The sequence below is a fragment of the Symphodus melops genome, assembly GCF_947650265.1.
Source record: "Symphodus melops genome assembly, chromosome: 12".
In the NCBI taxonomy this organism is placed as follows: Eukaryota; Metazoa; Chordata; class Actinopteri; order Labriformes; family Labridae; genus Symphodus; species Symphodus melops.
This window is the reverse complement of record NC_136702.1, coordinates 5917161-5941872: the sequence shown is the minus strand read 5'-3', so window position 1 is coordinate 5941872 and position 24712 is coordinate 5917161. Positions and strand designations below refer to the sequence as shown.

The window sequence follows — 24712 nt, the reverse complement described above, 5'->3', positions numbered from 1 at the left end:
TGTTATTCTGTATATTTATTGATAATAAGACCACTGATGGTGACTTAGTCAACAGTAGACAGCAGGGTGAAATAGTTTGAGTCTGGTGACCCCATGTGTAAGCTGGATGATATTACAGTTTAGTAAATCACAGAACAATATCAGTTCAGGGAGGGTGAAAAAAAGAAATGATAGAAGAGTGTTGGAAAACATACATTCACCAAATAAATGTAGAGCTTAAAAAAAGCAATTAGGTTTGAGCAGCCACAACAAAATACTGACCAATAAGTGAACACAACAGGATCAACAAAATGAGACGCTCTCTTTGATTCGCACACACTCACACACTCCATGTTTAAGGACTTACTCAAATATAGACATTCACACACGCACTCAAAGAGAGATCAAAATCACTCAGTGAAACTGTAAACGTAATGCCAACCAAACCGTAATAAATATTCAGCCAAATTTAAACAGCTACAGGTTTCATGTTTACACTCAACTAAAACAGGAGCCACAATTCTTTTTTCAGTGCGAGTTTTTTTCTACAAACTATCGAAGGAATAAAGATTAAAACAGCACAAAGTGCAGAATCAAAACTGTGACACAACATCTCTACTCATTAGCATATTAAACATTACATCATAAAAAGTACATTTCCAATAAATATCTACAGATGATGATGATGATGGCATGGTGATTACATACTTAGAATACTGTGAATACTGGATGAACACTGTTGAGATCTTTCACTGTACAAACTGCTTACATTTATTCTCCACCGGAAGAAAACAATTCATAAAAGTCTTGATTTGATATGACCCCGACAGGCTGAAAAACGCTTTTCTCTGACCTCCTCCGGGGGGGAAAATTACACATCAAATCCTTGTTTTGTCGCGCCTTTACTCACAGGAAAGTGACGTGAGCGACATCACTATCTTGCTGCAACATGGTCACAGCTTTAACCTGCAGAGGCTGGTTTAAAAAAAAAAAAAAAGATTTTCATCTACTTTTGACGGGCTTGTCAAAGCTAAATGTTTATATTTGGGAATTTAGTGCATTTTTTTTTAGCGGTAACAAAACAACTACAACATTTTTAAGGTAAAAATATGCTTTAAAATAAGTGCATGTTTGATCTTCAAGTTGTGTCCTGAACTTTTTTTTCCCCCTTTCTACAAACTTTTCCAATTTTTCGATTTCAGGGCTTGGTCGGACATTTTTTTGTAACTTCTCAAAACGTACATCTTGATAATTAAGGCCACACTTCAGGCAGACGTTCGCAATGGTGTGAAAGTTGGCAGGATTTAAACTTTTCCCTTCACTCTTTAGTTTTCAGTCTTCAAGTATTACTTTGCCTCTTAAACTCGTCCACTGAGTGAAATACTATAAAGTTCAAAAACAACTTCAAATTTTTGAGCTGATACGTTTAGGAATTTAGTTTGAAACACATAAACTTAAGAGAAAATGAGGCGTGAAAGGCCTGATGGCAAGCTCCCAACTTCCTTTTAAAAAATGCTAAATCTAATTCCAAAATCTTGTAGTTATGACGAAAAATCTTTCATGCTTGAAACGCCTGAGGAAGAAAATGTAACAAGTGCACATCCTCACAGTAAGTTTAGTTTATTAAAGTTTGAGGGTGCAGACCAGGATGTGGTCCTTCCTTTAGTGGTTATAGTGAGGGCCCATCTGGAGCATATCAGCTTTAAAATGTTGCATGTTCAGGGACTCACTGGCAGAACTCTGCCTTTTGACGATGTCAGTCTACTATCCAATCACATCTGCTCTAACACTCTTTGTGATTGGTCGTTTCTGCATGACCCTCCTTCAAGTTGAATTTGTTCACCAGCTACTCATTTGTTCGTTTGCGTGATTTTCAGATTTCTTTCTCGCCAATAAAGAATTGATGTACATCAAGTCAAAAGATATCAGGCTTTGTCTTTAGCTTAAAAACTCTTGAGTGATTCCAACGTTTCTTTTCTTTGTTTTCATATAAATGATCATCCACAGAACGCATTATCAGTGTGCATGTCACAACCATATTAATAATATACAATGAAAAGCAATAGCAAAGTCAAATGCAAAACTAAACCTATCTGTCAAAGTACTTCCACGTTTTAGTTATGTCATTCTGTACAAAGAAGTGCAGAGTTCCTCTTATGACACTTGATGAAACATGCTGTAACAAACTAAGAAGTCAAGTTGCGCCCTATCTGAGACCATCACCACTGACTGTAGTTTACCGGCCTGTGTTTAGGTCTGAGACGTGTGCTAATGAGCAACTTCTACATCAAGCAGCAGTGGGATGTGGTGTGTAGAACGCTTTGATGCAACAGCAGTGAGTCAAGGAATGGTGCTTTACAATAAGATACAACAAGATTTTACATTAAGATCAGGCAGAGAGATGCAGGAGGTGAATTATTCAGATACGTGATGGAGGTTCAGGAGTTTACTCTTGTCATGTGTCAAGGCTCCTCATCTCTTCTTCTCTACATCTCCCTAAAAAAACAAAACACAAGGAACAAGAAGTTAATTGTGAAATAACTGCAGATGTAGCCATGATTTAGGCCACTTGGGGGCAGTAGAACAAAATGAGACAAAGCCTTTATGTACGATTACCTGAGGCCCGTTTCAGAAAGAAGGTTGAATTAACTCTGAGCTCTTGATTTACCCTCATGTGGGTTAGAGTTCGTGGTTAGGGTTTCCATTTAGAACAATTGATTTGAGTTCATTCAATCAACCCTGAGTAGGTTTACTCGGGGTTTAGCTCGTGTACGATCACTATAAAAAGCCAACATTGATGGAGCCCTGATCCTACGATTCACCGCGGCAACAGGTGACAAGCAACACAGAAGTGGTGTGGGAGAAAACGGCTGCTCGAGTGTCAATGTACTCTATTTAATATTTAATCACACCATAATATCACAGGTCAAATCTGGCGGAATGGTGTTGAACCTAAAATTTATTTTTATTTAAGTGAGCTCCAGTGGGGAAAAAAATAAAGTGGACTTGGGAGCAGCTAGAAATGAATTATAAGAACAAACGAGACTTGTGGTGGTAACTTAATGTGATCTCATTTGACATATTAAAGAAAGTAGATTTCAATGAGTGGCTATTATTGCTTTATCCCCAACGTGATGCTGGTTTCACACACATAAATATCCTCTAATATCCTGTTTAGTTTATTTATTAGTCCTAATTAAATGAACATCTCCTGATGTAAATGTGACTCCCTGCCAAATAATGCTGCCCCATTCATCGAGGGTCCTAAAGGCTCATTGACTAAAGGCCATGTCACATTCAACTAAAAAAGAGGTTTTATTGGCTTTTATTGGATTTTTATACAGATAAATGTGGAGTGTCCGTTTGCACTAGCATGATGTGAACTGAAGGAAAGAAGGAGGAAATGAAATAGCGTTTCTGGCTAAGGCGGAGGAGATGGAGCTGCAGAGAAAGTCGGGATTCATTGAAGAAAAGCTGCTCCCAAGCAGGTGAGGTTCACAGACTCAGTTACCATAGTAACTGACTCATGGCTTAAGTTACCTTTCTTTCTGGACCACGCTTGAGTTACCCCTCTTTCTCGGGTTTCAGTGACCTCACTTTCTGAAACTGAAAACCAAGAGTTTTCCTCACTTCAGGGTCAACAGACTCAGGCTTTGCACGAAGCCTGCTTTCTGAAACGGGCAAGACAGTTGCCAGTTCACACATGTAACAATTATTAACATTGGTAATTGTTTAGAGTTGTGTTTTTGGCAAACTGTTGAATTGAGATACGATGTGTACTCTCCCTCAACTTGTTTTGTTCTCTCCCCTCTAATTCCTGAGGGAAATATGACAGAGGTTTTTTTTTAGTCTTTGCTTAAAATGATTAAAACACTTCAAAGCTGAGTGGGAAAGCAGTGGGTTTGTGACACATTGTAAAGTATGCAAAAACAGCAGTTTGAGTCTTGATGTGTGTATGTCTCTGTGAACTCATCCCTCACCTGCCATGTCCCATCAGCTACACCATCTCATACTGATTGGCTGTGATGATCCTGGACAGACAGCAGGCCAGCAACATGCCAATCAGCTGTAAGGCAAACAGAGAGCTCTGGTTTACTTCGTGTTTGGGGTTCAAACATACTCGAAGAAAGAGAAGAAAAAGTTTGGACAAATTCAACATTCACTTTCAGTGAATCTCTTTTTTTGTAGCCATCACGCTGACACCAACATGTCCGTACATTCTCTAGCAGTGTTGGAATTTATTTCAAATGAAGAAAACTGTTACGTCGTCTCCTTCTTACAAACCGTTTTTTGAATGCTGCAGATGTTAAGACACAGATGTTACCAATAACACTGTTGGCTCTGTTCTGTTCAAATGTCTAGGTCAGACATGTCAGAGTGTAAGTGAGCAAACATTCACAGCCAAATGGGCTTCAAACCTAAGTTATTATTTACACCTGTAAAACAGCATTTTGAGATCTCATCATGTGAGTTCATCTAAGAGTCATGCTAGCTATGATGTGGGTACATCTTTTTTTCAGGCATTTTGTGTTTTTAAAGGAGAAACAGGACAGTGGATTGAGCCGGAAATCAGGGAGAGAGAAAGAAAGAGAGAGAGTGGGGAAGGACACTCGGGAAGGAAGGAGCAACAGGTGGGATTCGAACCTGGGTCGCCTGCTTGGAGGACTGTAGCCTCCATACGTGAGGCGCGCCAATCACTGACAAAACATTGACCTTGTTCAAGTCTTACCTGAGAGAAGGCGATCCCAAACGTCACTCCCGCAATAATCGCCATGTTGGTTTCCATGAACGAAGTGACCAGTTCATAACAGCCCTGAAACACAGGGGGCAGGTTAGTCCGCAGAGGGGATAGGGGCAGATTATATGTGCAAATTAGAGGCAGAATGGATATCTGGGAGATTATCTGAGGCAGTAGTTAGAGTAAAGAAGAGAGGGAGGGGTTAAAGAGGTGAATGAGAACCTGTAATCTTCAGATTGGTGAGAAAAAAAAACAAAACAGACAAACCTGAAGTGATAGACTCTGAGCAGATACTGACCTGGTGGTAGACCTTGCTCGGGGCAACAGTTGCATTGCGGAGGTCGTCTAGGTTGCAGTCAGAGGAGTTGAAGCAGCAGCTGGCAGGAATGCCGTTAGATGGGTAATACACACTGCCGAGCCAGCTGGTGTAGTTATACACTCCACAACAACGCAGCTAGAAACACAAACGCAAAAGAGAACAGATAAGGGTGAAAACGTAAGGATGATATTATACTGAAAACACTTACTGTTGTCAACAAATCTCATCAAAGACCAAAACAAACAGATCTGTATGGTTGCTACTTCTGGACCTTGTCTGTTGTACTCAGCCCACACTGGCTCTAAAGTAAATCTTTAAAAGGAAGCGTGTTTAACTTTTTCATCCAGTAGATGTCGCCCTTGAGCAGCAGCATAAAAAACCAAAACAAACTGCTGATTGGCAACACCTCCGCCACACTAAAGTCTCCCCCCCCCCCTCTCCACTCGCGTTCACACCAAGGACAAAACAGTCCTGAACTGGAGCTGCAATCGCCTGTGGCCTGCTTTGATGTGTTAGCACACTTGAGTTAGCTCGTAGCTTCACACAGCATATACAATGACAAATAATCACCATGACCCGAAAACGCTGATGTGACATCACAATAAGCAGTGAGCTATGTTGTTGTTTTTTTATCTACTCCTCGTCTGAAGCTAAATTTATGTGCAAGAAAAGGAGTCGGTCGTCCTGTCCGACAACAGCACAGCCAGCCGCACTCGTATTTCTCATTTACTATGGACAGTCATGACTCTTTATCTAGAATGTGCGTCATTTTGTGCGTAAATACAGTCTATGGTAAATACAGTTATTTTTTTATGTTTTTCTTTTTGATGGGTTAATAAATTTGCTCAAAAAGCTAGAATTTACAGTTTTAACAACACTTGTCCTACAGCAGGAAAACTTTTTTCTAGACTTCCTTTAACCACGGTTATAAATATATTTGATGAGCTTGCAAGTTTTTGTGTGTGTTTGAGTTAGAATGACTCAAATTAGATAACTACGTCCTTGTTTATTCTGATGAAGGAAATTGTCAGTTCAGAATTTAAGAGGAGCTCATTAGTGTGTTTTCAACAGCTTTTGCATCATTAGAGCTCTAAAGCAAAGAGAAAAAAGCCACACCCGGCTTCAGCTACACAAGAAACACTTTAGATTTTTTTGTTGAAGGTAGAGCTGTTTATTTTTTTACCTTTTAGCATCCCAATTGTTTCAGGTTCCCGACCCCCCGGGGGAGTTTGAATGAAGGGGACTTACCCTGTGCTGGATGTTATCGACAGCGCGGCTCGCCTCGTCCTCAGCATTGTAGTTCAAGACTGCATCCGTGTATGTCCTGTGAAAGGTTCCCTTTATCTGCGGCGTGCAAGCGTAAAACAGACAAGTTTACAGCGTGATGGGGGGGAGTCGCGCAGTTTTGACGTGAGCTTGACAAATGTTTTGAGCTGTGCGCTGACCTCGTGACGAAACACGAATCCAGAGATTCCGGCCACGAGTTCAGCGAGGAAGACCAGCGACAGAAACATGGCATACTACAGGGAGAGAGGAAGAATCGCATAGTTAGTATGAAAAAAATCATCTACCTTTGTTGTGAATCATTGGCATATGCCTGCACACTCACACACGCATGCACCCATACTCCAACACACCTACTTGACCACCATTAACAGAACAAAGTGCCCCTCAGCATTTATTGGATATCTGATCCCTTTCCACAGGATACAAGTCAACCATTATTCCCTTTATCATCTGACCTGAGGCTAATTACTAAGCATCCTCCTCACTGTCAGCGCTCCCTGCAACATTACACCCCCACCCTTTCTTTTGCAGCACCTCACCAGCTTCAGCATCCACGGGCTTCCTCTGCAGGTGGCGAAGCATCCAAACAGGCCGAAGACGATGATGACGGTCCCGGTGCCGATGAGGACGTACGGGGCATTGGTGGAGTTGTCGGCGATCAGAGAGATGTAAGGGCCTAGCATCAACTTCCCCCATACTCCCACTGCGAGCAGGATAGCTCCTGTTATCTACAAGCCGAGGGGTTGGAGAGTTGCATGTAACGGAGAGAGCACAGGAAGCAGAATGAAAGCAGGGAACGGGGCCTTTCTCTTTGAACTGCTGCAATATTGCTACAGCTGTGTGTTAGCGGTGTTAGCGAGGGGGAGGAGAAGAAAGAGGATCAAGGTGGAAGAAGAAAGGAGGGCAATTAGAGGAAGGGGTAGGAGACGCTAGACAGAAGACACACATTTATGTGGAGTGCAGGATTACGATCACCTGCTTTATGAATATGCCTGCACTCAGTCATACACAAACGGAAAAGGAACAGGGCCATGTCAAAGAAGCTCTTTGATCCGAGGCGAGACGCTTCCTCCTGTTGCGCCTCTTTTAGCATTTCAAATGAAGGCTGTGGATAAAAGAGCGTGTTGTACTAGGCAGCTGAAGCGGCGTGTGTCTCAGCTGGGTATGTCTTGCTGGCGTCAGAAAGAGAACGGGGAGTGGAACGGCTGCTGATGATCTGACTCCAGCGAGGGCCAAGTCATCATACTACCCGGTTTCCTTCCAAGAGGAGCCTGCTCGCAGTCCTGCTGCCAGGCTCTCTGGTTAGAGACGGCACAGCCTGTACAAGATGTCTCTGTGCACCCTGGAAACTCTCAAATTGTAGAGTCTCAGTTACAGCAGAAAATGAGCTGCATAAGACTGCGAGGTTCTCTCCTTTAGTTATGAGTCAACAGTATGCCCAGACTAGGAAGCGTTTAAAGAGAAGGGAAGTTGGACTCATGGATGATGACTCGGCTCGCTAACTTAAACTCCCTGTAGACGGGCAAGATTATTATACTGCAGTTCTATATTGTCTGTCCTGGTTTTATAAAGGCAAAAACATGATATTGACTTTTTTCATCTTTTGTATGAGCTGCCAAATCATGTTTTTGAATGAAGAACTTATACTGTATGTATTTACTCTATGTATGTATTGTATTTATTTTTGTTAGCACTTGCTTGGAAGGACCTCCAACTAAATGTAATGCTCGAAGTCAAGACGAAGAACATGGACGCTTCTTAACCACTAGTCCCACCGGTTCCTTGAATGTTGCAGCCCTAATAAACACTATAAAATGGGACTTGTGTAAATTTGCACGCCGCTGTGGATTATGGTTTATATAATAGAGATTATATAGAGATAAAATGATTGGATTTAACTGCTGAAATAGTTGACTATAAATAAAAGTAATGGCTAAATGTTGCATTTTAGATGCATTCAATGAATGTATACATTATAGTCTTCAGGAGATGATCAATTCATATGGTTTCATGGTTCATATTTATCTATAATTCAATGTTATGTAGTGTTGGGCTTTAATCAGCGATTTCATTTCCAACCATCCTAATGTCTTGTTTTGATAAGCCAACAGTCTGGAAATCTGTGATCCAGAGAAACTTCAAACCATCATATCTGAGAATCTGAAACCAGTACATGTTTGGCATTTTGCCCACAAAATACATAATCAGTTGATTCTGTTTTTAAACGGTTAGAATTCCTTTCCCCCTCAGTGTACGAATCACTGCGGCTCTGATGTCCCTCCTCTTCAGCCGCTGTCTGGCTGAGCTCGAGGATTGCTGGATGATCATTACATTCGTCAGTAATGACCTCCAACGTTTCTATTACCAGGGATTCTTACCGCAGCAGCAGCAGCAGACTGTCGTTTCAGAGAACTGTCCTCTAGATGACGATGTCCCCACTCTTTATGGCCTACATTATAGGCGACAAAATGTCTGAACCTCGAAAGAGCTGCGCTCGCATACAAATAAGGGACAATCTTGTCAATGCTGAAGTGTTCATTTTCCAGTCAACAGGGAAATCAAGTCCAAGAAGCGGGAGGCAAGTCATCTAGACTTCCATGTCTGCTGCTGAATTCCAAACAGCTTCAGACCGCTCGCTCCTTTCTCCTCCTTCCCTGGAGCCGAGCCGCCCCTTTGCACGTTTTGTTTGAAATTCAATGCCACCCTGGTTACAGCGCTGAGTTTAAAACAGGTCACCCCACCCCCCCCACCCCCATGTCCCCCGCCGGCCTAATAAAGAAACAGAAGGTGCGATGACAAAATATACTAGCGAGGACACCACGCCGACTTCACCACCTGCTGTGCATTCATCTGTTCTGTGTACGGTATGAAAAGTATGGCAACATAGCTATTCACACTTGAGACATTATCTGCCAGGACAAGCTGATGACAGTGAAACTGACCCCTGACATTGAGGCAGCTTTCCCCTCACTCCGAACTCTGCACAAGTGTGAACCTCTGCGTGCTGGAGCCTCAGGGTTGAAGAGGTTCACACTGAGCTGTGAGACACCGCTGCACTTTGCACGCCTGAAACCTGATGCTGTAGATGTCCTGAGAGACGGTCCAATCCTGACTAAATATAAAACTTCATATCTAGAACACCTTGCATGCCTGCTCCAGCTCTTCATGGACACATGAACTGAACCGCTGATTCTGGTTCTGCAATTTTCTTCCTCAATCTTAGGGGTTACTTCTGTGTTTTACTCCGTCGAGTGGCTCTATTTTCATTTCCTAAAGTGTGTAATGAATGTCGGGGGAAGAAGAAAAAGTATTCCTCAGGTCTTAAACACATTGTGGACAGATAAATCTCTTCCACGTGCTCTAATTAGATTATTGCACCTTGACTATATCTGGCTTCTCAGACATCTAAAGGAATGAGCTTCAACCAGCAATTATTGAGTTAAACATTTGATAAAGTTCATAAACTTGCTCGTCCACTACTTAGACTTGAGGTTGATTTATGGTTGTCTGAACAGATGCTAGATTATATTTGAAGGGCAAACAAAAGCATATCAGTGACAAATAAACAAAATAAGAGATGTAATTCCATTTCTCGAGCTGGTCTCATTCATCCTGCTTCCTGAGTGATCTGCTCCTTTACTTCCTGAGGAGGCTCATTTAGGGTTCACCTGCCTGAATTAGGGTTCACATATTGGCAGAATCTATTCTTTGAGTGAATGTTGTTTATTGCTTTTTGCTTCGCATTGTACATGTAGCTTTTGATATTGAAGCAGACTTTCAATAGGACAGATGTTTGATTGATCAGTTTAGTATTATTGAGCATTTTCAAACTCTAGGCCACGTTGTCTTGGTACAAATGTGGACGTGGAGCTGACATTTTATTACCTGCCTTTTTTTCCCCACTGGGTACGCCTTAAGAGGACCTCATATGTAAAAACTTTGCACCAAGAATGATTGAGGGCTTGCCAGGTTTAATCTTAACTACCTCTTATTTTCTTTGTCAACAAAATATTACAAACATCTGCAGTATCTGTTTTTTTTCCTGCATTGTTGCTTTTATTGATAAGACAGCTGAAGAGAAAGCGGAAAAGTGGGAAAGAGAGAGGCAGAGGGTAGACATACATCGCAGCAGGGGCGCCTGCTCTATCAACTGAGCTAAACCAGTATCAGCAGTAATATTGACAACATGTTTTTGTTTTTAAATAAGCAAAAACCAAAACCCTCTGGTGGTCTGGCATTGGTAGAAATCGATTTGTGCAATTTGTAGGGATTTTTTGTTTGTTTCATTATTTTTAATCAAAAAAACAGATGGATCGATTAAAATTAACTGGTCGTTGGTCCGATCCTAATTTGATGAACAGCTTGAAAAAGAAACTGTAGTTCTTGTAAAAGTCAACCTAAGTGAAACATTTTAGCATTAATAACTGGTGTGGAGGTATTTCAGTAAAATGATATGGCCGGATTCACTTTGAATCCCTGTCTAGTTTTTCCCACTGGAACACTGGTTTTACTGGGAGTAATCATTCAGGCCAGCCACAAAAATCCCTTCTTACTGGGTCAAATTTCTCCAATGTGAGGTGTTACTTCATTTCTATTCCTGAATGAATAAAATTCAATTTATTTGGTTTTCAGGCTGCAGGTTAGACCAAAATAGACATTTAGATTGCATTACCTGATTACCTCCTTATCTCAAACCTAAAAACTTTGGTGGATTTATCAATACTTCAAAATGACTTTTAGACTTAAGGTTACAATGTGTTTTTGAACCTCTTGAACCTTAAAAAGTATGCACAATCAAGGTTTTCATCTCAGTATTCACTTAGACCTGTTAAGTATGGCTAACTGATATACTGTTATATTGTAATTAAATTGTATGGCTTATTTATTCCTGGAAAATGTAAGGCACATTGAATATGTTCTACAGGGTTCCCATAGGAATTAAGTGGTTTAATGGGATTAAATAGACTACTAATCTTAAAAAATTGGATTTTAATGTATCAATGCATTTTAACCAAGTTGGATGTTTCAAATGTTTTCTATTCTCTCATTTTAATACTTGACACATGATCTGTAGCATTATGGTTAGGCCTGGACTATTCTTTAAAAGTTGAAACCTCTCACCAAATCTTTCCAATTTCGAATATTTCATTATATAATTCATTATTTTCAGGGCAGTCACGTGAACACGTCACCGAACAAAAACAAGTTAAAGTTATTCACATAGTACTGTTTTAGAGAAGTTAATTTCTACTTTAAAACTAAATTGTCATTTTCAATTCAAGCTATGCTTTCAATTCAGTTTAATTATTAAAAAAACTAACCAGAAAATAATCAGTCTTACATATGCCAGGTTTAGTTGAACATATAGCATAGAGACCATGTCAGTGAACTACGAGTGCAAAAAAACGTGACGACGAAAAAATCGAGTCCTAATCGAGGTAAAATGTTCAATTAATCGTGATATTGATTTGAGGTCTTATCATTTAGCTCTAATGACGGTTATTAGCTACCTGTGACACAGATTACTGTTGTTGTATATGAGAGTATAACGTGAGGGTGTAATGTATCTTTAAGAACTGTTCACTATGTGGGAAGAAAATGGTCTTTAAAGGCGGCCTCATCAAACACATGAGGCCCGAAACGTCGGTCTGATCAAACGGGGATGTTAACATCAACAACCGTGGTGCTGTGTGTGTGTGTGTGTGTGTGTGTGTGTGTGTACGGTGTGTGTCTCCGCGACATTGACGCCCAGCCCGAAGACACAATATGTGCACCCGCATTACAATTTAAGGAGCAGCAAAACATCATAAGTATATTTTAAAATGGCACTGTCGATAAAAGCGATAAGCCAGCGCGTGTACATCTAAAACAACAGCATGAATCCGTCGATGATGCTTGCGGTGTCCACCCCTTCATTACAGAAAGAAAAAGCACAGCGGAGCATTAGGATGGACTGAAATCACTTTTCGTTACGGTTTTTAAAAGAGAGATGGTAAAAAAAAAATGCGACATACCCAAAACACGAAGGAATAAACGATGAGGAGGGTTTTAAGGCAGGTGATGACCGGTTTAGTCTCCATTCTGGTGCGAGCGTTAGACCCTCTGCTGTGGTGATGAGTGGGGGGAGGAGGAGGAGGGGGAATCGGCTCTGCGCTGCAACCGTGCGCCGATGCGGCCACACAGCGTCACTGGAGCGACGCATCACACCCGAGAGGACTTTACAGTTAAACAGTAACATTTACTTATTTAGCATGAATGAACGCAGTATGGGGGGGGGGGGGGGGGGGGGGGGGGGGGGTGTATAACTGGATGAACAAAATATACATTCTGCACCCTCTGTATATGCACTTATCCCCATTAATTGTACAACATTGTTTTATTCACTTACACGTTTAACCCTTTGTATTGTGCTTTATAGGCATACATGTGAAAGGATTTCTTCTACTTAACATCTTAAAGTCTGAAATGTAAGCGTATACTATGATATTATATAATATATTCAACGCAGAGCTTTACATGTGCAGCCCAGCTAAATGAGTTGCACGTTTTTATAGTCTACATATTATCTTCACGTGTGTATTTGTTGATGTGGAAAATAAAAAGAACACTCACCTGACCTCTAACATGGAGTGGTGTGAGAAGTAGGCATATAGCTGACCATGTAAAAACAAATAACGTATATAGCCTATAGTGTTTAAGTAAATGGCATGACTATAACAAATTAATCTGAATAACCTTAACCACCATCTGTCCATCAGAATTACAAAGGCCTACACAACTACTGATACATAATATAAACATATATCAGTCTTATGGATTATTGGACTAAAAAGCTTTATTCATGATTAATGAATAACTCAGCAAAGACAAATTCATGCTGCCAGGTTGTGGAAAACCCTCTTCCAGCATCAGAACTCCTGTCACTTTAGCTTTATAATACTCAGGAAGATCTCCCAAATGCCTTTTGGAACGAGTGGCTGCACATAGTTTATATCCGTCTTGTTGAGCACCAATTTGGACATTTCAATCAAGGATCGATCTAAGTACCAAAGGGAATTCATTACTAATGCCAAGAGGGTATGACTCATCCACCTTTTAGCAATTCAGCAAAAAAAACAAAAAAACAGACCCAAACCCAATGTCCATCTTACTCATCTGTTGAGGTCCATATCCAGTGAGGTTTTGTTGTAAAACAAGGCACCGCTAGAAGGTAAAGCTTAGTTACATATCTAAAGCATGGAGGGAATAGGCGATCTTGTGCCTTTCCACAGTGTTAAACAATCTTTGACACTTCAGTGTTCAAGTCTGCTACAGCTATAGCCAATGGGCTCAGGAGAGCTTTAAACACCAGACAACTAACATTCAGAGACCAATTGTATTGTTCCTCATTTCCTAACCAATATAAGAGTTCAGGCTTTTTAAAAGACAGCAGTGTTGACCACCGGGATGCCAGCAAAAAGCCTCTGGATCGAATAAGGCATCATTAGAGTGTGGTAACATAGTGCTGCACGATGGGATTGAGAAGAAGTCTCTAAATGACTGAACACTGTCAGGAGTCTATATGTTTTCAGAGTACTTCATGTTTCATACCTCATGTCCAAGCTGATATTAAGTGTTTAATTTGTGAAATATATCAACAGTTTAACAGAATAATCCTCCTTCAGTGTCCATCTACACACGTGTAGAGAGAGGGAAGGTCCATGTTTATATCCTGCCTATATGATGGAAGAGTGTCATTCTGGTTTCAGTTCACCAATAAGTTCTTCCTCAATGATGTACATGTCTTTCCCCTTATAAAAGCAGTCTACCTATGTATGGTCTGGGTAGACTGCAAAAACAAAGTTGCTCTTTGGGATGAATAAAGCTGTCTGAGTATGAATTCAAATTAAATGATTTACTGAGCACACTCAATCTGCCAATGAAGAATGCTCTTTTTTTGCCATACTAAATATTTCATTTGAGTCAGCATCATGGCTTTAAATGAGATTTAGTCTATATGCATGTTACCAATAAGCAGATTTACATGACAAGTTAGTTTTGCTGGAGTTATGAAGTGGGTACTAAAATATTCCTCTGAAGTTGGGATCCAAAGTAAATGGAGATATTATTGAGTTATCATTTCGCCTTCGCACTTAAGGAAGATTAAAGTTCAAAATAAAACCATTACAAAGAAACACAGGAGAACAACATACACAGGTTGACATAATGTCAACATGAAGTCAAACTGTTTGCTTCTCTAACCAAATAGAAGACTGTCAATAATCAATGTGAGACAGAACCTCACTGGAATCAGGACGATCACTTTAATACACAACATAAAACATATGTTTGGTTTAAAATGAGGGTTGACTGTCTCCTACAGGTATGCAACTACATTTGTTTGATTAAACTAAAACTATGGACCGTGGAGAAAAAAAAACAACAATACAAACACAATCGGTCATTATTATAGAACACAAACATTGAGGTTTTTCAAGTGTTTTCAGTCAGTAGTATGCGCTCTCACAGGAGATACATTACATTTAATTAAAAGTGCTCAAACGTACAATTCTTTAAGACAAAGGGAAGAATCACAAATCTGTTCTTAAGATCCTCTTGCAAGCTATTGAAGTGCATTTGATTTTCTACAATTTTTTGAATTTAAGAGATATAAACCTAATCCATAACTGGTCAGAATGTTGCGCTAATCATAAAGCGAATGTCTGAATTAAATCGAATAAAAATACAAGAACTGATTGCAAAACCAATCTTGTGGTCATTTCTTAGCTGAGAACTTTTTTCTTGTGGTCGAATTGAAAGTTAAAACTTAAAAAATACATTAACTCTTGCACCAAAAGTGTTGGTTCTTATGCAGCTGGATGTCGAGGTAAAATTGTGAAAAAATGAAGCACAAATGTTCCAATTTGAGGTGTTTCGATAATCCAAATGACCAAATCTCAAAAAAGCCCAAAGACAGATTTTGTATTAAATCATCTTAGGAAATCTATAATAACACAACAATGTTCTTGCAAGAGGATTTATCTGTAAATCTAGTGCATTCCCTGGTCTACCTGTGTGCATCAGGCTACTGTTTACGATAAAAGTCCCTCTTCTTTCTCAAGTCACTCAAGTCAGTCAGCAGCGGGAAGGTAGAAAATATCAACAAGGAAAACAATGAGAGGAGAGTTTATGAAATAACAACGGTGAAATCAAAGTTCATATGTTCCCATGTTTTACCTGGATCCCTGATGTGCTTCCTGGTTCAAGCACATTTGTTAGTGCCCCACTCTTCAAAGCTTTTTATTATTTTCAAAGCTGCCTGTCCTCCATTCAGTGGTCTTCCCGCTCTTGGTCTTAAATGTAAACTTTCTTCATACTGACCCAAACTCAGCCATCCAGGCTTCGTATTTTTCCAGGTCTGCTGCAGAAACAGACTTGGAGATCTTCTTGAGCGTCAGCGTGAAGTCCTCCATGGTCACAGGCATCTGCAGCTCATCTTTGGGCAGAGCTCGGATCTCTTCAGGAGTCAGGCCTTGGATTCGACGACGCATCGCCATCATGGATGCATCCCTGATGTTCACATACAGACAGGAGCAGAGGGTCCCACATATGTAACAACTGTTTTCAGTTTGTACCCTCAAAGACGCTTCACATCAGAGTTTTGCTAAAAATGTTAATCCTGTCAAAGTGAATGACGTCAATGCTGCAACAAGGATAAACTCCTGCAAGCTAGAGGGCTGTGTGTGGATGATAAACACACCCACACACACACAACCAAGGTCAACTAAATGATAGAAGCCAGAGCTGAGCAGAGACAACTACACTGGAAACTTCCATTTCCAATGTAACTCTGGCAGAAATGGCCACAAGGACAATGACGCCTTTACCTTAGGTGGGTGGAGGATGTAGGGAGGGGGTCCTCTCTCCCAGGGGATGTTTTAAAATCAAAATTTCATTCTGCACCATTTTATGATCTAGGCTTGTGTCCTCTTTCAGATTCTTAAAAAAAAAAAAAAAAATGCTATTTGGACTGTCTGTGTGGAACACTTTCATTCTAAAAAAAAAAAAAAAATGTTTCTGCAACATTTCGTCCTACAGATGGACTCTGCTTTTCATTAGTGCACAGTAAAATCCCTATATTACTGTGTTGCACATAAAAGAATGATGAGAAAAAAAATTGATGAACTAAATGAATCTCTTCATTTTGTAAATGACGATCACACACCTGCAAACGTTGGTGATGTCCGCTCCTGAGTAGCCCTCAATCTTCTCAGCAATGAGGTCAAGGTTCACATCAGCGGCGACGTCCACTTCCCTCAGGTTGATCTTGAGAAGCTCCACGCGACCAACAGCTAAGCACACACACACACACACACACACACACACACACACACACACACACACACACACACACACACACACACACACACACACACACACACACACACACACACACACACACACACACACACACACACACACACACACACACACACACACACACACACACACACACACACACACACACACAATTAGAATCATTGTGAGCGGTCTCGGACAGCAGACCCTCACACTGAAGATCGCTCTAAGTTGTTGTGGTCACCTGTGGGCAGGGGAATGTAGATCCTTTTCTCCAGTCGTCGTCGTAACGCCTCGTCGATATCCCAGGGAAAGTTAGTGGCAGCGAGGACCATCACCATCTTGGAGGGGTCATCGTTCTCCAGGGCTCCTCCCACGCCTGGGCGGGGAAAAACCCCACACACAAACCCACTTTTAAACTTTTTTTTTTTTTCCTGACCATGATCTTGTAGTACGGCCTATTGAGCTTGAATAATAAACTAATTGGGCAACAAATTACATTCTCCCTAAATATTCTTTCTGCAGCAATTTTTTTCCATATCTGAGACAAATTTCTCCCAAGGGAGACAAAGAAACCTTGACCTTGAACATGAGTCGAGAGATTACAAAGCGATGGAAAAAAACTCGACTGTGTATGATTTGCAGGTCCTCACTTTGCCATATTTGCTTTCCCTTCACATCCTCAGCTCCCACTTCTCTATTCCACTCACCATCCATCTGAACCAGAAGCTCTGATTTGACTCTGCGGCTGGCTTCATGTTCATCAGATGTTCCTCTTCTGCCACAAATGGAGTCAATCTCGTCTATGAAGATGGTTGTGGGTGCATAAAACCGAGCCTAAGCAGAAAAAAAAAGTCTTCTGCTATTAATCAAAATACTAAGCTCTTCAGGTTTAACTGAACAGAATACATTCATGGACATTGACTTACCATCTCAAACAGCAGACGGACAAGTTTTTCTGACTCGCCCCTGTATTTGGAGGTGAGGGTGGACGAGGACACGTTGAAGAAAGTAGTCCCACATTCTGTGGCGACGGCTTTGGCCAACATGGTCTTGCCTGTCCCTGGAGGGCCGACCATTAAAACGCCCTATAGGAGATTAAGTTTCACCTTATTATTTAAATACACAAAATGACAGAAACAGATATACACAGCCAAGAGGAATGCAGTAGAGCTGCAAAAGATCAACTCTGACAAATAAAAAATACGGGTTAATATTAATATAAAATTAATATTTTATTATGGGTATAGAACTGAAAAGTTTATGACAGGGAGCCTAAATAAATAAATACTAAAAAAAAACATTTAAATGCCCAGAACACCTTCAGTGTTTTCTACTTTAACTATACACAGGCAGAGCTTGTTACCAGTGTTTATATGATGTGCTATAAGGCCACAAAGATGTAATCAGACAAGAAGTGATCATCCATCCACTACAGCCCAAGTCTGTTGAATCACTCTCAGTTTCAAAGTGTGTTTTTCTTCTTGTTTATTATCTTTAGTGTTTTTTGTTTTGCAAAATATGGACAGTAGGTGCACAGTTGGTCAAGCATTCATCTGCTGGAGGGGTTTCATACTGACGACAGGTATTCTCATATTTAAGAGAGGGAGAACATGTAGAAAACATAAATATTGTTAACTATAAAACCTACTTGTGTACCAGAGTATGTGTATTTATATCAGAGAGAGCATGAGGGAGGTAAATGCCATATATATAACCCTAACCCTAGTTAAAGTATGTTTCAATTATTTTTTATTTGACACTGTCAATCATCTGAACCTAAAGTACAGTCAAGTTTTACTCCTGTGCTCTTGTGTTGTCCTTGATGCTCGACTCAATAAAAGTCATTTAACTTTACTTTATTCAAATAGATCATTTTTTATAAAGAGCAAAATGCCCAAAACAAATCTGCAGCCATTTAGTCAAAGTGTTGTCTGTAAATGTCAGGGCTGCACTCAATTAGAAGGATGAAAAGACGACATGGAAGCTAACACAAGCCTGTCATTGTGGACTCGGGATATTGCTGGTGTTCAGCGTCATCTCTGGATGAGCACAGTAGGAACTTTTGGTAATTGAAAATATGAGAGCTGCTATTATTGTGCTAAGCCATGCATGTAATCAGCAATCCTTCTACTAAACTGTCCCCTCCTTCTACTGGACCTACACTTCACGTTATCACCGTCCCTTTCACAGCTTTCGTCTTTTCACATAAACCATAGTGTTAGTGACATATCATACCTGCCATCCCCAATGCACATGTATTCTGTAAACACAAAGACTGCCTGCTGCTGCTCTCTGTTTCTGCATCTGCTTTGGCTCTGTTTCTGTGGTGATTCAATTAAATTAAGGACCTGAGATACAATCTGTTTGGTTTCTTTTAACCACACCACACCACACATGGGGGCGGCAGTAGGGACTTGGGTTGGGAACCAGAGGGTTGCTGGTTCAAGTCCCGATGCATACCAAATATGGACATTTGTCTGAGAGCTGGAGCGATGCCAGACCACTTCATGAGCACTGCCAGGTTGCCCTTGAGCAAGGCACTGAACCCCCCTCCCCCCATCAGCTCCAGAGTGCCCGAGGGGAGCCCTATATGTGTGTTGCATGTTTAGCAGAGTGTAAAACACATAATTTCCCCTCAGGATCAATATAAATTATATATATGAGAACATGAGATATATATATATATATATATATATATATATATATATATATGCTCTTTCCTCAGAATCCATGCTGGCTCAGGAGTGTTAAACTAGCTGCTGAGCTGGGTAGCTTGAGATTCATGAAACAGAACACAAACATCTATAATAATCACGAAATACCAACAGTTAGGAAAGCAATATGTACTGCCTAAATGTGTGGTGTGGAAAAATCATGAACTTAGATGCCAATCACTTTCATATTTTTTGGACAAAAACGTAAACATTCTAAGTGAATATACAGTATATTTATCTGTAAAAGGAGATGATTTAATTCCAACCAGTAAGTTTAGGATTGTAAATGTTTCCTTCACTAATCAAATGAATGAAATCAGGGGTTTTGTATCATGTTTTAATGGGAGATGATATAATAATAATAAGAAGACTGGTATCTGTGTATTTTTACTTTGTGGTGTTTGTATCACTGTATTAAAGTGATATTCCACTAAATAAGTCTAAAAAAGACCCCTCATTTAACTACACTCCCAGTTACCTTGATATAAATATGCCCTGTGTTGCTGTGAAAACTGATAATGTATTGATCCTCACATGGTCGGCCTGGGGGAGTAAGAAGCATCACATGATGAGGATCAACAGAAGAAAAACTCCCCTTGAGTGGTCATTTGGCAGAGTCATACTGAGAGGCAGTATGAGGAAGCACGCCCATTAACATGAGATATACAGTAAATGATGCAAACATATGGTGCATACACATTATTTTCTGTGTTTATTATTTGAAAGTTTTCTTCTCTTTTTTACATATTAAAAAGAAAAACTTCAAATCGATCATTTGTTCATATCTGTTTTTTCAAATGAGCACTGAGATGTGATAGATTGAAATTGTTTGGAGAAGTTCACCTCACCTGCTCTGAGCAGGTCGAGGGAGCGATTAGATAAGAGATGGTCCAGTTTAAAACACAGTCGAATGACTAATCAGATCTCTTGAAGGAAAGAGATGCTACAAAAACCCATTGCACAAGTTTTTTTTTTTTTTTTTTTTAAATGCATTAACAATCAAAGATGTGTTTGTTTTCTGACAGTTTTTCCCGTCTGTAGTAGCCAATGTGCTTAACTTCTTCTTCATTTCTAACATCGTAGCTTGCTCTGAGTTTGTCAAATATGACAATCTGCTGAGGGCAGATTTCTTTACTTTCTCCTCCTTTCACATGAACGAGCTCATACAAACCCTGCATTTACTTATCGAGTAGATAACCAGCCTCATGTGAGCCTTTAGCATGATCTCTTGTCTGGCTTAGTGAAGCCTGATAACCTAAAGATACTCTGGGTATGGTGAACTGGTCCATGAAGGATGAGTAAAGTATTATTACTTTTTACATTTTAATAAAACAGTCTGAGTAGGGTTAAGTCGAGTTTCTAAAAAAAACAAAGAATAGTTTTTTGGGCATTTTACATTAATTGAAAAAATAATAATATAGCCATTAGGCTAGCATGGCATCATAGGCCTCTTCATTTGTATCACTGGAGTGGTGGCTTTTTATCCCAATGTGTCATGAAAAGTTGCTCCCAGGCAGAAAACAAATTAAGTTTCAAACAACCTTTCTTGTGAAACGAACAAGGTTCAAAATAGATGTTGACGTCAACTTCAGATGACACTTTAGTTTGGCCATTGCAACAGCTGCAGAAGACAGTGGGCGTGTTACTATCTTTCACTGTAAGGCATCATGGCTGACTGCTGAAAGGTCAGCAGCTTAGTACATTTGAAATAGATCTTGAGTACAGTACAATCTGTGCTGCTTAAAAACATCTCCATTGATTTTCAGAATTTATTTTGTTTTTGAAAGAACAGTGACGGAAGCTAAGACTATATAAGGAAGCACGTACCTTCCAGGGGCGACGTATGCCCTTAAAGAAATCGGGCATCCACATGGGCAAAACCACAGCTTCTCTCAACAGCTTCTTGGCGTCTTCCAGATCAGCGATGTCATCCCTAAAGTTCATCCAGACAACTCAGTCAGCAAAAGATAAGATGAAACAAATTCTCCTCTGGGTGAACAACACAAGCATAAGAATGGAAGAAACAGTGAATGCTACCATACCAGTGTATGTTCGGGTTACGGGACACAATATCTCTCTCCAGTGAGTCCACCAGGTCACTGTCGTGTCCCGTACCATCAAACTTCTTCTGCTCTACATCCCCTGGTGTTTCTCCGACCCCTTTCTTTCCCTGCTGAACAAAAAAAAAAGTGTCTGTGGGTATTCAATAAGGACTTTAGCTCATTTATCCATCTGATCAAGCCCACATCAGCTGCTGTTGTCTAACCTTATCATCCTTGGCTTTGGGGCCTCTTGCCTCCCTGGAAGCCAGCCGGTCTTGTTTAGTGTTGAGCTGGCCACGTGCTCCAGGGCCTGCCCCCCTATGCTGCAGACCAGGGGACTCCTTCCTCTGCTTTACCGCACTGTTGGGTCGCTTCACTGCAACAGGATTCCTATAGAAACACACGAGTAAGACATAACACAAGTAACAGTACGAAGCAGCTGCAGACAGAAATACAGGACATTTTTTTTCACAGACAAAATACTAGCACGTCTCTCGCTCACTTCTAACAAGCTGTGGCATTTCTTTGATGAGGAAACGCTGCACATGTCAACGTTAATGAGCAGATAAATAAATGAATAATCACTGAGCTGGTAGAGATAAAACACATTGTGCAAAATATGTCTTTGAACTTTGAAGCGTTTACAAACAGAGGAACCCAGATTTTGTTTTTTAGCAGTATAGGTAACCATCTGCTCTGTCGAAAAGTTTAGGAGGTCTAGTGGAGCCTCCACGACAGTGCAAAAATAAAATACCAACATACTGCAGTCTTTGTGTTCAAGGATCTTTTCTTTGACCTAGAATACCAGAAATGCCACAGTGTCCATGCATTGTGTCTGCTTTCAGAGTGCATTCTTTTTTCTTTAAAGATGATTTTCTTTCTTTCATTGAATCTGAGAGCCAAATAGAGAGGGAGAGGAAATACATGCACTAAATGGTTGCTGATTGCAAGTCAAACCCGGGACCAGTGCATCTACAACAGTAGTATCTGGATATGAGGCGGCAGCTCTGCCAACTGAGTCAAACCAGCATCCCTCCAGGGCTTATTTATGAAATATAATATCATCAATGGATGTGCCCCTCAGATTGATTGAAATGATCCCTAACCAGTGGGGTTAAAATATTCTTATAGCTTGATTTGACTTTGTTGTTGTTGAAGAGTTTTTTTCTCTGTGTCGCTGTCACCTGTGTTCTGCAGGGGTGGGAGGGGGCCACACCGCTGGATCCTCGGGTCTCTCCTCATAATGAGGGGCCAGAATGTCAGCTGGCTTCTCTGACTTAAAGCTCTCCAGTGTTCCCATGATGCCTTTCACCTGCTCATACTCTTCAGTCAGTTCCTGCCTGACCTGGTCACACACAGAAGGAGGAGAGTTAATTAGAGCTTTATACTAAAATTCTTTTACCTTACCTTATTTATTTACTTGTTTTCTTTATCTTGAAACCTTTATTTTTCAGATCCATATATGATTTTGTATTTCCACTGTTTTATTTTAATTGACACTCAGTATTTGAAGTGAGGGCGTGGCGGGGATGGACAAGGGGTTGCACTCATATCAAATATGAAGATTGTTGTATTTAATGACGAGAAATAAATAAAGATTGAAAAGGCAAACAGTTGTAGGATTTCATTACAATCTTTTATCCAGTGTGGATCACAAAATCATCCTGTGCTTAGCCTCAAACACAGCATCATATGATAATATTTGTGTAAAAAAATAAAGGGAACTAACCTGTTGCCATTTGACTTTAAGTGCAGGGTCTCTGAGGGACTGGCAGTGCTTGTGGATCTGCTGAATGACACCCTGGTAGTACACGATGGAGGAGTCATAGTTCCCCAGCAGTGCATACTCACGACCCTTCTTCGCGTTGTCACATATGTCTGCCAGATTCATTCTGAAGAAGGAGCTGAGGGATAAGAGAGAAAAACAGAAAAACTTTAAATGCAACCATTATTTTTTTTTATTGATCCCTCTTTGGGGAACTGCTTTAGACTTAGAAGTGGAACAATGACAAATGTTTGTTAGTTAGTGCATCTCAAACTAGGTCAACAACACATTGTAAATCAATGTAAGTCTTACTCACAGGTCAGTTAGCCGACTTATCAGACAATAAAACCAGGAGCGTAGCAAACTTTATCATGTAAGCTTGCTGATGTGAGGAACTGAGATTTGAAGGATATACAATAAACTAAGTAATTGACGCCACCGTTCAACTTGACTTCTTTTATTGTCCCCACCCTCCCACTCTGCAGGCGTTAGCTTTGCTAGCTCGCTGCTGCTAGGCCACAGACAGACAACAAAACGAGTCCTCTTGGCAATAAATAACGTACACGCGACTAATTCCCTTATCTAGTATTAGATAAACTCGGCGCACGACAGTCTAACATATACTCTTTACTTAGAGTTAAATTCCTGAGTGATGTTCCTACCTGCATGAAAAGCACTTGTCTCTTTTGAATCAGAGGTCCAGTATTAAGGGAAGTGTTACCATGGCCGCAGAGAGACGCCGCGTGAAGAATGCAGACGACGATGCTGCATTCACGAACATCTGGTAAATATGACAACACACTGAGTGAAGAGAGATGTTGGAAAGATCGCTTAACTAAAGAGTGATCATAAAGTTAAATTTGTTGTCTTTGTGCAGTGTATGTTTCGATGCGGGTTTGTTTAAAAGTACATTTTGTTCACAATTAGCAACAGCACACGATTTAAACAAGAGAACATGCTCGTTTACGAGGTTTCACAAAGTAATCATCAGATGTAACAGTTTGCCACTGGTCGTCGCTAAAATACAGAATTTTTTTTTTTAAATAGGGTGAAAAAAACAAGAGTAGGGAGAAGCTGTAAACATCTCATCACGAGGTCCACTTAACAGCATTTCAAAAGGTTTTCAATTCATTTACATAAGAACTATCTGCAGATTTAGTTTAAATAGTTTAAGTTATATTTCAGATAGCCTTACATTTTCATGTTCCTTCAGATTGCTTGTCCATTTTGGCTGAAGTAATGGATGCCGGATAAAGTTACTTTATTTTTCAGTCCATATCAAAAAAATATGCCTTCTATACTCTCAACAGCTTCTTGGCGTCCTATACTATACTTCAAGTAAATCTAATAATAGCCATAATATTTACAGTCTATGGTAATCGTATATCATTTGGATCCTAATCATGCATACGTATTCATGTGATTAATAAAGATATAAAATAAAAAAGTAAATTTGTAAATTTGAAAGCAAATAATGGTAGATACACAAATTATTGGGAAACAAATTGCCATCATGCTATTGCTGCA

The 24712-nt window shown here is 40.2% G+C and overlaps 2 protein-coding genes across 4 annotated transcripts; both read right to left on the bottom strand.

Annotated features, from left to right (window-relative positions):
• Positions 1-12470, bottom strand: tspan7 (tetraspanin 7). The gene is made up of 8 exons (XM_079357345.1): positions 12338-12470; positions 6863-7051; positions 6482-6556; positions 6285-6380; positions 5016-5171; positions 4709-4792; positions 3960-4045; positions 1-2475 (listed from the first exon to the last, which is right to left on the bottom strand). Exons 1-7 carry the CDS (start codon positions 12401-12403, stop codon positions 3977-3979), a joined length of 735 nt encoding a protein of 244 aa, XP_079213471.1. The 5' UTR covers positions 12404-12470; the 3' UTR covers positions 1-2475; positions 3960-3976.
• Positions 12471-14607: 2137 nt separating this feature from the next.
• On the bottom strand, positions 14608-23956 carry katnal1 (katanin p60 subunit A-like 1). 3 transcript variants are annotated; one of them, XM_079357671.1, is made up of 11 exons: positions 23848-23956; positions 23150-23324; positions 22605-22765; positions 21645-21810; positions 21421-21551; positions 21206-21311; positions 17591-17749; positions 17372-17498; positions 16906-17040; positions 16528-16654; positions 14608-15872 (listed from the first exon to the last, which is right to left on the bottom strand). In XM_079357671.1, the coding sequence occupies exons 2-11, from the start codon at positions 23309-23311 to the stop codon at positions 15674-15676; spliced, it is 1473 nt and encodes a 490-aa protein (XP_079213797.1). In that variant the 5' UTR covers positions 23312-23324; positions 23848-23956; the 3' UTR covers positions 14608-15673. The 3 variants fall into 3 exon arrangements, with proteins under 3 accessions (XP_079213797.1, XP_079213799.1, XP_079213798.1); XM_079357673.1 differs by having other exon boundaries at positions 21421-21548; XM_079357672.1 differs by lacking the exon at positions 23848-23956 and adding an exon at positions 23502-23818.
• Positions 23957-24712: the final 756 nt, after the last annotated feature.